At 47.4% G+C, this 15608-nt stretch overlaps 1 protein-coding gene across 1 annotated transcript, besides 7 other annotated features; it reads left to right on the forward strand.

Moving 5' to 3' along the window:
- Positions 452 to 1221: a promoter, noted in NCBI's record as "-762 BamHI fragment". NCBI's record gives its function as "drives expression in fat depots" and the evidence as "EXISTENCE:reporter gene assay evidence [ECO:0000049][PMID:7499416]".
- Positions 452 to 1262: a biological region, named in NCBI's record as "Lep proximal promoter region". NCBI's record gives its function as "regulatory_interactions: Lep".
- Positions 1054 to 1221: a promoter, noted in NCBI's record as "-161 XhoI/BamHI fragment". NCBI's record gives the evidence for it as "EXISTENCE:reporter gene assay evidence [ECO:0000049][PMID:7499416]".
- Positions 1103 to 1132: a protein binding site, noted in NCBI's record as "-97 Sp1 site". NCBI's record gives its function as "mediates respons to insulin to promote transcription" and the evidence as "EXISTENCE:protein binding evidence [ECO:0000024][PMID:9492033]".
- Positions 1158 to 1166: a protein binding site, noted in NCBI's record as "-55 to -47 CEBP site". NCBI's record gives its function as "positive regulation of promoter activity" and the evidence as "EXISTENCE:protein binding evidence [ECO:0000024][PMID:8570651]".
- Positions 1182 to 1186: a TATA box. NCBI's record gives the evidence for it as "COORDINATES:motif similarity evidence [ECO:0000028][PMID:7499416]".
- Positions 1213 to 14868, forward strand: Lep (leptin). The gene is made up of 3 exons (NM_008493.3): positions 1213 to 1240; positions 9913 to 10087; positions 11815 to 14868. Exons 2-3 carry the CDS (start codon positions 9944 to 9946, stop codon positions 12172 to 12174), a joined length of 504 nt encoding a protein of 167 aa, NP_032519.1. The 5' UTR covers positions 1213 to 1240; positions 9913 to 9943; the 3' UTR covers positions 12175 to 14868.
- Positions 1235 to 1262: a protein binding site, noted in NCBI's record as "AP-2B site 3". NCBI's record gives its function as "negative regulation of transcription" and the evidence as "EXISTENCE:protein binding evidence [ECO:0000024][PMID:20065963]".
- Positions 14869 to 15608: the final 740 nt, after the last annotated feature.

Genomic DNA, 15608 nt, shown 5'->3' on the forward strand with positions numbered 1-15608 from the left:
AGACGGGCAGGACTGGGAGCCAGGAGCAGCCAGCGCAGGTGTGTGTAGGTTTCATAGTTTGCAGGTTAGCAAACAATTCTCGCTTGGCAGGCCAAGAGGGAAATAAAGGTTACCCCGTGGGTACTTATACAAGAGAAAACAAGACAATTTTTGGTTGACCAAATTCAGAACTTTATTTGAGGATGCTAAAGTTTTAATTTCTTAAACTTCTCATGTCAGAACTATTGTTCTTGTTTGTTTCCCAGCCATTTAATAATGTCTTATAAAAAAAATCATGCTATTTCTATTTTTGTACCGGGTAGTACCAAACCAGGCAGTCAGGATTTAGGGGTTAGTCAGGGTCTTTCTACTCAAAGTAACTGTCTGGCTGGTTCTGAGGATGATGGTTTGTTTTCAAAGCTATTTTCAGTTGGGGTGAACTCAATAGGCCTGATCCAGTTGTTTCACACCTGGATCCCTGGCTATCTCTAATCCTTAACAACTAGCTGAGGTTTTAAGACAGAAAGCTGAACTGTTCTGTATCTGTTTCCTCCCATTAGGAACCCAATGATATTCTTGCCTTAATGAAAAAAAAAAAAAAAAAAAACAACAACCGAAAACAACAACAACAACAAACCAAACAAACATTGTTTGATCAGGGACAGGCCCTTGCCACCTGCCCCTGGGACTGGTCCAGAGCATCCCTAAACACACTTGCGACCTTCGAAGCAGGTGCATTCTGTGATGTCACAGGATGAAATGAGACGACTGTTCTTCGGGTACCAAAGGAAGACAAGTTGCCCTGAGCTTGGGACCAGTTTCTCCTCTGAGCAGCCAGGTTAGGTATGCAAAGAGCTGTCGGAAAAAGCAGCTGGCAGAGTCCTGGCTCACTGGTCTCCCTGTCCCCAAGCCAGCCTTCTGTAGCCTCTTGCTCCCTGCGGTGCTGGAAGCACCATCCCAAGGGACCCGTCCTTAAACTACCGCTGCTCAGTAGCTGCTGGCCGGACCTCGAGGATTACCGGCTCATACCAAGCGCCCCCAAACTTGCACTCGAGGGCGCGGCTGAAGTTCTCCCTCGAGGCGCCTAGAATGGAGCACTAGGTTGCTGCTGCCACTGTTGCTGGCCCGCTGGGTGGGGCGGGAGTTGGCGCTCGCAGGGACTGGGGCTGGCCGGACAGTTGCGCAAGTGGCACTGGGGCAGTTATAAGAGGGGCAGGCAGGCATGGAGCCCCGGAGGGATCCCTGCTCCAGCAGCTGCAAGGTAAGGCCCGGGGCGCGCTACTTTCTCCTCCACCAGTCTTTCTAATAGCACCCCATCCAGCTCTGGAAATTAGAGAAACTGAGGCAAGAAGGAGGTCATGTGGACAGCTTGGTGTTGAATTCAGTAGTTTTGCAGCGAGGGACTCTGCAGACAGAGGGAAGGCTGTTGGGAGCTGAAAGGCATTAAATTCCTGGCTGGGCCGGCCTGTGCCCACAGGGCACCAACCTGTTCTTGCAAAGCCAGCCAGGGCTCCAAGCCTGTCTTTGGTCTGCAGACTTGAGATGGTTAGGTTTCCCACAGCGTTCAGATGGAAAAAGCAAGGCTGGACGTGTAGTGAGGCAGCCACAGCTTTCCGCCTTCCTGAAGGCCAGATACAACCTTGCTTTGCTGTTGAGAGTTCATTTTCCAGTGAGGGCCTACCTAGTACTAAAACTACTGTTGAATACAGGTGGGTAGAAAAACTGTCAGGAAGAACCCAGTCCCCTCCCACCTTCACCCCCAACTTGAGCGTGCACACACAAACACACACACACACAACCAAACAAACCATCATCAACAATAAAAAAGCTAGGGCTCTCTCCACATCTGTCCCAAAGCCATTCAAATTCTCTTCTTTGGGGAACAGAACAGCAGATTGTGGAGAAGGCTTGTAACCTGCACAGTTTTTGCTGGTAGGCATTTCTACCCAAGATGGTTAAATACACGTTGCCAGCCTGAGGTCCCTGCATGCCCCTCCTTCAGCTTTCTTTCTTGCTGGGGTTAGTATTACTGCATTGTGGGTATGGTGCCCTTACACTACTCTATGTCTTACTGGGTGCATTAGATATGCCACGATGCCCTGTGTACATTGCTGCTTGGGAGAGGACAAAGCAAGCCAGTCATTTCTATTGGGAGCATGGGACTCAGGAGAGGCAGGCAGAGGGCAGGGATTTGGTGGCACCATCCTGGGAGCATAGGCTCTCTGAGCACTCTTTGCAAGGTGGGAATGGAATTCCAGTAGTGAGAGTCATATTTTTCGTAGAGTTTGTGATGGGCAGTGGTCAGCTGGGGCTGGGGGAGAGCATCTCTGACCTATTGCTGATTTGTACGGTGCATGGAACCAAACTTGAAAGGAGGCATGTCTAACAGTCACTCTCCTGGTGACTATAAGGACCACACTGATCATGTATTTCATTGAGGCACGAGAGAAGCACCTCTCTCTCTCCCCCTCAGACTTCTTTTTTTGGTTCTTTCCTTTCTCAAGCACTCAAGATACTGGGCTTAGGGGAACATGCCCGTGTTGGCTAAAGAAGCATCCTTCTCATATTTGGTAGATCTCAAACCCAAGTAACAAGTTCTTCTTGGTATCTGGGGGGAATATTTTCCTCCTTCCCCCCCACCCCCCGTGTTCCAGGAAAAAGCTCAAAGAGCCAAGGACAGAGCCAGGGATGCTGTAATAAATTCTTGTCCATCAGCCCCGGGCAGATGCCTCGCATGTCTGAGTGACCCATGTGGGATGCAGAGATGGCTGCCGGAGACAATTCCCTTTACAGAGCACCAGTCATTGTTGCACCCCATACCCTGTATCCCTCTAGAGGCACATAGGATACAGGGAGATAGAGCAGGGTCTCCAGGAACATGGAATTCTTGTGGGGTGGATATCATTGAGCATTCTGGCCCATGGACACAGCCTTGGAATTCTCTCTCCATACATTTGCCTTCCAGAAATGCAGAGGTTAGACTATAAGGAAAGACAGGGCACTCAGATACACCAGGCAGATCAGCGCTTGCTTCCCATGCCCTGCTCTACAAAATACTGCATGATCCCATCTCTCCTGCTGTCTGTGAGCTCTCTAGATCTACAATCATGTCTGTGCTGACATTTCACCTAAACCAAAGACTAAGACTCCATCTGTGTGCGCATTGTCTTTGCCCTCAGGAGTACCACAGAGTTCTGCAGGGAAGCCACACAATAGGCATAGGAAGCTCAGTATTGGGTTCCTTGGCAAAGACAGGGCACCTAGAGTGCTGGAAATGGACAGACATAGAATGGAAATAGACGGGTTGGTGGTGGGGAGTCACTGGGAATAACAGTGCACACAGCAGAGGTAAGACTGAAAGGAATCAGAACTAGGTAGGCAGGGATACAGGAGAGATGTGGAGGCTTTGGAGGGAGAGAAAGACAGGCACTGGAGCACTTTAAGACAGCTTCTTAGGTATTTCTGTGGGGCAAAAGTAAATTCTAAAATGGCAGGCCATGCCTGCAATCTCAGCACAAGAAAGACAGAGGCAGGAGAAGAAAGAGTTCACGGCCAGTCCGGTCCATGTGAGGGCATCTCAAAACAAAGAAAGATGATTTTTCAGAGGGAAGCCACCTTAGGAACATGTTAGCCTGGTCAGCGATGAAGGATGGGGAATACTTTACTTATTCATTCAACAAAAATTGAATAAATGCCTGCTCTGTGTCAGGCCCTTGGTAGATGCTGAACCAAGTGCAGGCGTCTCTAGTAGAGTGTGGTGCCCCTCCTCTCTGAGTGCATGGCAGGAGCTCCAGATCCCCTTTGGACAGTGCTCCAGGGAGTCACTGAAAATTGATCAGAGTTGATGCAGGAGTTGAAATCTATTTGCTTTCCCTAATGGGAATGAAAAGAATATAACCCCCTCACCCACACTGTGCCTACCAGCTAAGAATGTCAGCATGATTTCTCAAGCAAGGCCTTTGGTTGCAGAGAAGAGAAAATTGCTCCTGCTAAGATCAGTGATTTTCAAATTGTATACTGTGGCCAGCACTTGAAGAATGAGCTGAAATCCCCTAGAGATCACCTGCAGCAAGGGCAAAGCCTTAAAGAAAAAAAAAAAGAAACTTTTAAAAAACACTGTGTGTGTGTGTGTGTGTGTGTGTGTGTGTGTGTGTGTGTGTCCAAGAGAGCCATAGCACATGAGTGGAAGTCAGAAGACAACTTTCAGGAATCAACTGGTTCCTTCTACCATATGGGTGTGGGAATTGATCTCAGGTCATCAGACTTGGAAGAAAGTGCCTTTACTCTCAGAGACATCGCATCAGCTCCTATTTATTTGTTCACTTGTTTGTCTATTTAGTGTGTGTGTGAGGGGGGAGGGGGAGGCATACATGAGCAACAGAGTGCATGTGAAGGTCAGAAGACAAGTTGTGGGGTCCAGCCTGTAGGTCCCAAGAATAGAATTCAGACTTGCTAATAACTGTCTTTATCCACTGGGCTATCTTGCCAGCCCAAGAGAAATACTTTCTAACACTCTAGTTCAGTTAGATAGCTATGGACCATAATTAACTGGACAATTCAAAATAGCTCGTATAAAATCAATATTGAGAAGGCAGAAGAGATGTGTCAGTGGGTAAAGTGTGTGCTAGTATACACACACATAGAAACACACACACTGTATATATGTGTATATATATATGCAAATTTTAATTTTAAAGAAAATTGTATTACATTTAATAAATGGAATAAAATAATTTTTGTTATTTTTAAGAGAAGGAAAAGGATAGGCAGAAAGACAGACAGACACAGAGAAAGAGACAGAAAAACAAACACAGACACAGACACAGACACAGACACAGACACAGACACAGACACAGACACAGACACAGACACAGACACAGACACAGACACAGACACAGAGAGCATGAGTTAGATGCCCTCAGAGTAGAAACCTGTGTTCTCCTTGGATCTACAGTTCCTGGCAGCTGTGAGCAACTTGACATAGATGCTGAGAACTGAACTCGGATCCTCTGGAAGAGCAAGCAGTGTGCTCTTGGAACTACTGTGCCATCTCTTTGCCCTTGATAAAGACATTTTAAAAGAAGTCACACTTGCTATCTAACATTCCCTGTACTCAGCAGTAGCCTCTCTCTTCTCCCTCCCCACACCCTTCTGAAGTTCTGAGAATTGTTATTCTCTTCTCTATGCTTTGGGATCAGCATAATGTCCTCCAATTTCATTCATATTACATTGATGGCAATATTTCATTCATTTTATGGTGAATACTATTTCATTGTGGATATGTACCACATTTTATTTATTCATTCATACCTCAATGGGAACTTAGATTTGATTCCATATCTTAGCTATAAACATGGAAGCAAAATATCTCTTTGACATACTGGCTTCTTCTCTCTGGGTATATGCCTAGGAACTGGATTGCTGGATCATAAGGTAGTTCTATTTTTAGTTTTCAGAAATATCTCCACACTGTTTTCCATAGGGGCCGTATTCATTTACAGTCTCATTAGCAATGTATGAGCATTCGCCTTCCCCACACCCGGTCCCCAGCATCTGCTATCTTTTGTCTTTTTGACAAAAGCCATTCGGAGGTGAGATGATATCTCACTGTGGTTTTGATTTGCATTTCTCAGATATTTTCATGTGCTCCGTAGGCAAAAATTATCTGAATTTAATTCATAGTAGCATACCAAAGACTATCTGGAAAAAAAATCTATAAAAATCTGATGGCTGGAGAAGAGAAGAAAGAAGAGAGAGTGTGTGCTTTGGGTCTCTTGCTAAACCTCTGGTATGGTCAGCCAGGGGAAGCGAGGCTAAGCCCAAGGATGGCAGCCTTGGCCAGCAGATGCCTCTGTCACCCAGTGCTTCCCCCATTGCTGCTTGCAGGTAATGGCAGGCCTGACCCAGGCTCTGCTGTCTTCCAGTTCGGATCTGAAGAAGTGGACAGTTGTGCCCATCCCCACTCATTCCCTGATGGGTCTGCCCTGTCCCCTGAATGGAAGAAAGCTGAGGGTGCTCACACCTGACATGACCAGTGTCATGGGGGGAATTAGGGTGTGATCTTGCCTGCAGGGAATGTGGTAGCATAGACCTGCCCTCTGGGGATGTAGGTGAAGGATCACCTAACTAGGGGGTAGGGGAGGCTCTGTCCAGGATCCAGATGAGATCAGAAAGGGGGGGGGGGGGTTCTGGTGCCACCTTACAAGCCTCTTGCACCAGTCTTGAGCCTTTTTCTGAAGATGTGTTACTGCCTGGAGCTGCCTCAGGGTCTCTCCTCTCTGTTCTTTTAACCTCTCTAGTGTGCCCTGGCAGGGAGTCACAATGGAGAAGGTGAGGCACATGGGTAGATGGCAGGGGAAGGCAGCCGGAGAGGAGCTTTCTAGTGAGACAACCTGAACATAAAACAGAAGTAGAGGGCAGGGAGGTCGCCGCCCAGTGCCCACCCTGTCCTCCCAGATGGTCCCTTTTCTTTCCAGGCTCTGCTGCAATAGTCCCCAGACGTGAGGAACACAGTGTACTGCATCAGTATTTTAGCAATTCCTCTGCCAGCTCCGAGGCTATAACAACTCGTAAGTGGTTAAACTCAATTCAGGAACTTCTAGAAAGGTTTTTTTGTGGCCGGGTAGCTGCCAGTAGCCTTGCTCCTTGCCCACCCACTTCCTCACTCCCTGGAATCACAGCCATGGCCCCTTTCTCTTGAGCTCCAACCAACCCCCCAATTCTAGCTGGCAACTAGAAAGTGTTCTACCATCCTCAGAGTTAACCATGGCATTGGATCAATTTAAATGTTCCTCCTTCCATTGCAATTAATGACATACATTCTTATAACAGAAGGATACTATTTTGTTCTTTAATTCTATGAGCACTATTTATTTATTTTGAGTTTTTTTTGTTTGTTTGTTTTTGGTTTTTGCCTTTTCTGAGACAAGGTCTTGCTCTATAGCTCAGGCTGTCCTGGAATTGACAAGAAACTGCCCTGCCTTAGCCTCATAAATGCTAAAATGACAGGTATGCATGAGCCACCATAAACAATGTTGGGAACTGCCACATGGCCCTTCTGCTTTTATTTAATCCATCAGTATTTGGCTGCATAACTGTACCTAATGGTAGAAGCAAGCCTGGCAGTTATTCTCCACAGCCACACGCCTCCCATAGGACTTGGAATGTCTTCAAATTCGGACAGAAAGAAAAATAAGACACGGGGAGAAACTAGCAGTCTCCACAGCATGGCTATGTATCTTGATGTGTCTGTGTATGTGTGTGTTCATGTTACATAAGCATGTTACGTGCTGTTGGGGCATCGATCCGTAACATGGCTTTGATCTCAGATGGATCTGTGACCACTTCTTTCTGCAACCCCAGATGCGTGTCCCAGAAGCCTGGCCTATCATCTTCAGCATACTTCCTCAGCGACAGCATCTCAGTCCCATGTTTCCAGAGCACTGTGATTTATTGCCAGCATCCACTGAGGCATATTATCCATGTCGACAGAGAGGCCTTGTAAACCTGCTTGTCTGTTCTGATAGTACAGGGCGGCCATTGTGTGAAAATAGCTACGATACGACCGTCGTTAATGTGCTAGTAAATTTGGTCGGGAAGGAGGGTGTCAGCAACACATAAATCTTAGAAATGAATGCCACACATTCTTGTGCTGAGGGGGAGACCCACAAGCACCAGGCACCCATTTGGGATGCCCCTGGGAGGCAGTGGGCCAAGGGCTTGACTCAGAGTCAGCTGCAGGTGCTATTGCCCTGAGCATTTCAAGCTCTGCCCAGTAATTCCAATAATTTTTAAGTAGCTGGCATTTACTCACTCAACCCTGAGCCAGACACAAGCCAAGATAGGCAGAGATATAAAAAATTCCTCTCGTTTACCCTTTGATGCCAGTGCTTGTGTTAGCTCCATTTCTCTGATGGGACCAGATGAAGTTAACTCTCCTTCCCAGAGACACATAGAAAACAAACAACTGCAAAATACAGAGCCTGCAGCTAAAGCCTGGGGCCTAACTGTTATACTTGCTCCCTTGGTTGGGGTTTCAGGGAACTCAATGGGGGATATCAGTTAGCAGCCCCACTGATCTGTGGAGAATATGTTCCATGACTTCCGGTGGACCCCTGAAAACTTGTGAGAATACTAAGCCATTTACATTCATGTATTCCTTAGAGGGACCCATGCGTGGACCCATAGCACACCAATTCATCTCTCCTTGGATGTTTATGCCTCCTTTGACAGTACACTTCTTGCTTTAGGACCGTTAGTAACTGAAATAAAGGTTAACAGAAAACCAACACTGTGATTCCAAGACAGTTGTCCTGTGTGGCTCACAGGCGAGTGATGTATAGTGTAGACCACCCTGAATGAGGGATGAATCACACCCCAGAAGGGGCAGGATGAGACTTCATAATCACATTCAGCATGGCACAGTTGAGAGCTTGTGAATTATCCATTTCTGGAATTTTTCCATTTGGTATTTTTTGGATCACAGATGATCATGGGTAACTAAAGCCTTGGAGAGTGAAGCTGAGGATGGGGTGTGGGGGTGGCTGTACTTCCATCTGTCCTGCGCACATCTCAGCCTGACACTACTTACCTTTTGTGACTTTGGAAAAGTTGGCTCATCTTTCTGAGCCTCATTTGTTTTCTCTTCTGTAAAATTCAGATTAAAAAGAGCGTACCTTTAAGCAAGCACTATAAATAATATATAAACAGACTGCTCGTTTTTTCCGTACTGTCAGCGGGTGAGTTATACTAATATTACCACCGATGGAGGACAGCTATGTTACCTGTTCCCACCAATACCCAGATGAGGAAGAACAGAAAAAGGAGAAGTTAGCTTTTCTGCCATCTCCATAATCTTCATCCTAATATTTATGAATGTATTTATTATTCAAGCTCATAGCACACCCTGAGCATGGATCACTGGCTACAGGCTTGCATACATTTAACTTTATTATCTTTCTGCCTCATGCATCTCATTAGGCCTGTTTCTTAATCAAGAATCTGCACAATGTTAATTTTAAAACTTGGGGCTCCATGACTGGAAATCCCAGCGCTCTAAGTAAACGTGCTGTGCTGTCTCCTACCTCCACACCTTTGCACTTCTGGGCTCTTGGTCACTCGTGGTAACTCTGCTCTACTCTCCCAACCTGGACTCGGTCTTTAACAACAGCCAAGGCAAACCCCTTCTGGACTTCTGTGATATCTTACACTTGTCCCCTTGTGAAGCGCCATCTTCCTGCATTGACATAGCCTACTTGCTTGTCTGTCTCTCCTGTTACCCTGGGCCTCTGGAGGGCAGGAAGTATCTTCCCTCCTCCTTGGTGTACTGAATCTGACAGGTGGATAAATGCTGTTTGGATTCAGATTCCCATGGGGAGAGGAAGGAAGTTATAAATCAGTAATGAAGACCTCAACAGACATAGCAAGAGGCTGCTGCTATGAGACTAATGGGAAGGGGGAGGCAACCCTGGGTCCCTAATGATCTTCTGAATGCATTAGCTAATTTGATCTTCATAAAAGTTTGGGGATGGGTAGACTACAGGGAGGAAGGTAGAGTCTTGAGTGGTTATGTGGCATACCTGCAGTTAGGCAGCGAGTAAATGTCTACATTCAACCTGGACCATAAGAGTTGGTTCTCTTTCCCTTGAAGTACGCAACAAAGCCCCCGTCACCATCAAATCCATCTGACAAGTCTGGGTCCATGATCTCTAGGACTCATCACTATGGTTTTATTGGACTGTCAATACTCTTCCCAGGGGTACACATTTCACTAATCTAGGTTCCATAATGAATTGTCTTTGACTTTGGCAAGATAGTAGCAAGTTAGGGAAGAAAGCACATTTTATCCGTCCACATCCTATAGCAGGATGGCAGCAGGACCATTGGATGGATTCATATTGGGCTCTTGAAAAGTGTCATTCATTCTGTCTGTAGGTGCAAGAAGAAGAAGATCCCAGGGAGGAAAATGTGCTGGAGACCCCTGTGTCGGTTCCTGTGGCTTTGGTCCTATCTGTCTTATGTTCAAGCAGTGCCTATCCAGAAAGTCCAGGATGACACCAAAACCCTCATCAAGACCATTGTCACCAGGATCAATGACATTTCACACACGGTAGGAGTCTCATGGGGGGACAAAGATGTAGGACTAGAACCAGAGTCTGAGAAACATGTCATGCACCTCCTAGAAGCTGAGAGTTTATAAGCCTCGAGTGTACATTATTTCTGGTCATGGCTCTTGTCACTGCTGCCTGCTGAAATACAGGGCTGAGTGGTTCCATTTCTAAACCCAGCATCTAGACTGCTCAGTTGTACTGCCAGTATCGCATGATTCTAATCCTAAGCCACCTTAGGGAATTTAACTTTCTCTTATACTCCCATTAAGAAACCATAAGGTGTCGGGCGTGGTGGCACATGCCTTTAATCCCAGAACTCGGGAGGCAGAGGCAGGTGGATTTCTGAGTTCAAGGCCAGCCTGGTCTACAAAATGAGTTCCAGGACAGCCAGGGCTATACAGAGAAACCCTGTCTCGAAAAACCAAAAAAGAAGCCATAAGGTTCTTTGATATCATAAGGCCATGCTCATTTTCCCTCTGCCACAGGAAACCCAGCCCTTGGTGGCTAGCTGAGCATGTAAGGTACACATCAGACCTGGGAGAACCTGGGTTCCTCCCTGCTTCCACAGACCACCCTCTCCCCTTCCTTAGCCCCCTGTTTCTGCCTCTCTCATTCTCTTTCATCCATGAAACTACTTCCTTGAATTTAGTACCCAGGGCATAAGAATCCCTAAAGGTCATGGTGTCCCATTGACACGTGACCAGCTTCCCAGCAGTGTCTCTACTGGGCAGGAGGAGCAGTAGGTTTCTAATGGTTTTTAGCTACAGCTTCTGCCCACCGCTCACCCACTTTTCAAAGTCACACAGAAAACAACCTTTCCCTCCTTTACAACCAGTCCTTGTGTAGCTGCTGATAGTGGTCAGTGCCCACCATGTTCTTCCTCCGAGGCCCAGCAGCCTACATCTTCAGCCATTTCCTCAGATGTATCTAAGCTATGTGCATATCACCATATCTGCTTCCCATCTGCAAGATCTTAGGCCAGTTCTCCGGTGGGTTTTAAACCTTGATTTTACCATCTTGATAAGGGAGACATCATATCATATCACCAAGTTGTTCTAAGGCTTAAATGGGGTGTAGTGAAAGACTTTCTTGTGGAGCCATCTGGAGACTACTATGTCTCCTGGCCAGTGTGCGTGTCTCACAGTGTGGCCTTGGCAGCTAGGAGAAGTCAGATATTCAGAATCAAGGACAGCTTAATATAAGAGACTTATACGGAGAAAGTTCTCATCATCTTTCAAAAAGAGTCATCAGGGCTGCACATGGAGAGGCCCAACTACCCAAATGTGGGTGGAAATGAGAGGAAGCCAGTGGGAAAAGCCCTTCCTGGTAACCAGACTCAGCAGAGTGGGGGGGGGGGGCACGGCTTTGACCCTAATGAGGGAGAACCACAGAAGAGTATGACTAGGAGGGAGAGATCTGATAAGGGCAGGAGGCTAGAGAGAATATAAGGAATAAAGAGCTATGGCTGGTTCTTCACGGATATCATTGGAGAAAGGAATTACTCAAGACTAATCAGAAGTGAAGGGTGGAGTGGCTCGGAATGAACAGAAAGTCCGGGAGACCAGCTCCGTGGCTCCCAGTCAGCTGATGACAGGAAGTAAGGGCCTGGACCAGGAAGGTGAGAAGGAAGGAGGTAGCCCAGGTTCACAGATGTAATGAAGGGCTCTGGAGACCGATCTCCCTGCCACTTGCTAAAGCACCTCTTGTTCTTCTTCCTCCTGCATAGCAGTCGGTATCCGCCAAGCAGAGGGTCACTGGCTTGGACTTCATTCCTGGGCTTCACCCCATTCTGAGTTTGTCCAAGATGGACCAGACTCTGGCAGTCTATCAACAGGTCCTCACCAGCCTGCCTTCCCAAAATGTGCTGCAGATAGCCAATGACCTGGAGAATCTCCGAGACCTCCTCCATCTGCTGGCCTTCTCCAAGAGCTGCTCCCTGCCTCAGACCAGTGGCCTGCAGAAGCCAGAGAGCCTGGATGGCGTCCTGGAAGCCTCACTCTACTCCACAGAGGTGGTGGCTTTGAGCAGGCTGCAGGGCTCTCTGCAGGACATTCTTCAACAGTTGGATGTTAGCCCTGAATGCTGAAGTTTCAAAGGCCACCAGGCTCCCAAGAATCATGTAGAGGGAAGAAACCTTGGCTTCCAGGGGTCTTCAGGAGAAGAGAGCCATGTGCACACATCCATCATTCATTTCTCTCCCTCCTGTAGACCACCCATCCAAAGGCATGACTCCACAATGCTTGACTCAAGTTATCCACACAACTTCATGAGCACAAGGAGGGGCCAGCCTGCAGAGGGGACTCTCACCTAGTTCTTCAGCAAGTAGAGATAAGAGCCATCCCATCCCCTCCATGTCCCACCTGCTCCGGGTACATGTTCCTCCGTGGGTACACGCTTCGCTGCGGCCCAGGAGAGGTGAGGTAGGGATGGGTAGAGCCTTTGGGCTGTCTCAGAGTCTTTGGGAGCACCGTGAAGGCTGCATCCACACACAGCTGGAAACTCCCAAGCAGCACACGATGGAAGCACTTATTTATTTATTCTGCATTCTATTTTGGATGGATCTGAAGCAAGCCATCAGCTTTTTCAGGCTTTGGGGGTCAGCCAGGATGAGGAAGGCTCCTGGGGTGCTGCTTTCAATCCTATTGATGGGTCTGCCCAAGGCAAACCTAATTTTTGAGTGACTGGAAGGAAGGTTGGGATCTTCCAAACAAGAGTCTATGCAGGTAGCGCTCAAGCTTGACCTCTGGTGACTGGTTTTGTTTCTATTGTGACTGACTCTATGCAAACACGTTTGCAGCGGCATTGCCGGGAGCATAGGCTAGGTTATTATCAAAAGCAGATGAATTTTGTCAAGTGTAATATGTATCTATGTGCACCTGAGGGTAGAGGATGTGTTAGAGGGAGGGTGAAGGATCCGGAAGTGTTCTCTGAATTACATATGTGTGGTAGGCTTTTCTGAAAGGGTGAGGCATTTTCTTACCTCTGTGGCCACATAGTGTGGCTTTGTGAAAAGGACAAAGGAGTTGACTCTTTCCGGAACATTTGGAGTGTACCAGGCACCCTTGGAGGGGCTAAAGCTACAGGCCTTTTGTTGGCATATTGCTGAGCTCAGGGAGTGAGGGCCCCACATTTGAGACAGTGAGCCCCAAGAAAAGGGTCCCTGGTGTAGATCTCCAAGGTTGTCCAGGGTTGATCTCACAATGCGTTTCTTAAGCAGGTAGACGTTTGCATGCCAATATGTGGTTCTCATCTGATTGGTTCATCCAAAGTAGAACCCTGTCTCCCACCCATTCTGTGGGGAGTTTTGTTCCAGTGGGAATGAGAAATCACTTAGCAGATGGTCCTGAGCCCTGGGCCAGCACTGCTGAGGAAGTGCCAGGGCCCCAGGCCAGGCTGCCAGAATTGCCCTTCGGGCTGGAGGATGAACAAAGGGGCTTGGGTTTTTCCATCACCCCTGCACCCTATGTCACCATCAAACTGGGGGGCAGATCAGTGAGAGGACACTTGATGGAAAGCAATACACTTTAAGACTGAGCACAGTTTCGTGCTCAGCTCTGTCTGGTGCTGTGAGCTAGAGAAGCTCACCAAATACATATAAAAATCAGAGGCTCATGTCCCTGTGGTTAGACCCTACTCACGGCGGTGTACTCCACCACAGCAGCCCCGCACCGCTGGAAGTACAGTGCTGTCTTCAACAGGTGTGAAAGAACCTGAGCTGAGGGTGACAGTGCCCAGGGGAACCCTGCTTGCAGTCTATTGCATTTACATACCGCATTTCAGGGCACATTAGCATCCACTGCTATGGTAGCACACTGTTGACACGGGATACCTGGGGTCGTAAAAATAAGAAAATACAGGTTGACTATCCCTTATCCAAAATGCTTGGGACTAGAAGAGTTTTGGATTTTAGAGTCTTTTCAGGCATAGGTATATTTGAGTATATATAAAATGAGATATCTTGGGGATGGGGCCCAAGTATAAACATGAAGTTCATTTATATTTCATAATACCGTATAGACACTGCTTGAAGTGTAGTTTTATACAGTGTTTTAAATAACGTTGTATGCATGAAAGACGTTTTTACAGCATGAACCTGTCTACTCATGCCAGCACTCAAAAACCTTGGGGTTTTGGAGCAGTTTGGATCTTGGGTTTTCTGTTAAGAGATGGTTAGCTTATACCTAAAACCATAATGGCAAACAGGCTGCAGGACCAGACTGGATCCTCAGCCCTGAAGTGTGCCCTTCCAGCCAGGTCATACCCTGTGGAGGTGAGCGGGATCAGGTTTTGTGGTGCTAAGAGAGGAGTTGGAGGTAGATTTTGGAGGATCTGAGGGGTGATGTGATGTTTTATTGGACACTTGGTATGTTGAAGGGATGAAAGTCCAAACAGGAAGTGACAGGGAAGACTGAAGAGACCGGGAAAGAGTGACAGGAAGTGCTGAGAGGACTTTATGGGCCACAAAAGTGGCTTCTGAAAGATCCCACGTGCCACAGTCTGGAGCGAAGGCTCGTGGTGGCTGGTGTCAGATTGCTCTGGGGCTGTGCTATGCCACCTTGGTCACCTCATCAAGCTGGAATGTCCTGAGCCTTTCGCTCAGAGAACCTTGCACTATGGCTTGTTCCCAGATTGTGAAACTTCCCATATGCAAAAATGCTTGGTTTGGTTTTTTTGGTTTTTGTTTTTGTTTTCTTTTTTAAATACATATATATATGTAACAACAGCAACAACAAAATTTTGTTTTATTTTGTGTCAATTCAAATAAATTAATGATGCCTCCACGCTTTGTCTTCTGCCTCCTGTTGTGGAGGGGCTTTTGGAGAGCTGTTTGTGTGTGACAGGGCAAGGCCTGGCTGGCGTCCAGCCATCACCAGGGTCAGCCCCACCCGGGCTTGGCCACAGCCAGCTACCAGTTATTCAGGCGAAAGGATTACCCTAAGCCCAGGGCCAGGCAAGAAGCAAATTCTACACCAGCGGCTGAGCAGTTCTGCAAACCAGCCTCGAGAAGCACCCAGTTATTTTTAAAGCCAGAGTATCAAAACCCCAAGCAAATAACCAAACCCAAACCTCACAGTCTAATGGCAGACCAGCAGGCATGCTGAGCCAAAAAAAAAAAAAAAGAATCTGGCTCATGGCAGTCACAGAACAGTCATCCCTTCAGCCCATGCAGGACCTGGCATGCTCAACTCCTGTCCAGAGAGACTGTGGGACTATCAAAGACTGTCATTTCCATGGCAACTCATCCAGAACCATGTCCTCACCCAGAAATGTTAGGGGTGTCTCTAGAGATGAGATGCTAAGCAGGACCCCACAAAATCTGAAATTAGGCAAACCTTCCTCCCTCCACATCACAATTAGCAACAGGCTTGGTTGTTAGTTGTCTGCTGGGGAGCACAGGGGTGTCAGCTTTCCCACCAGCTGCTACAACAGAGGACCATGGCTGCAAGGTATGAACAACAGACGTCTATCCATAATTCTGGGGCCCGGATGTCCAAGATCAAGACCCAATATGGCCAGGTC

Source organism: Mus musculus, chromosome 6 (genome assembly GCF_000001635.26).
Source record: "Mus musculus strain C57BL/6J chromosome 6, GRCm38.p6 C57BL/6J".
Lineage (NCBI taxonomy): Eukaryota > Metazoa > Chordata > Mammalia > Rodentia > Muridae > Mus > Mus musculus.

Excerpts from the sequence above, each read along its gene's own strand:
- Lep (NM_008493.3), top strand. The coding sequence starts at position 9,944 with ATGTGCTGGAGACCCCTGTGTCGGTTCCTGTGGCTTTGGTCCTATCTG. Across the intron at positions 10,088-11,814 it reads TCAATGACATTTCACACACG|CAGTCGGTATCCGCCAAGCA; the intron begins GTAGGAGTCTCA and ends CCTCCTGCATAG.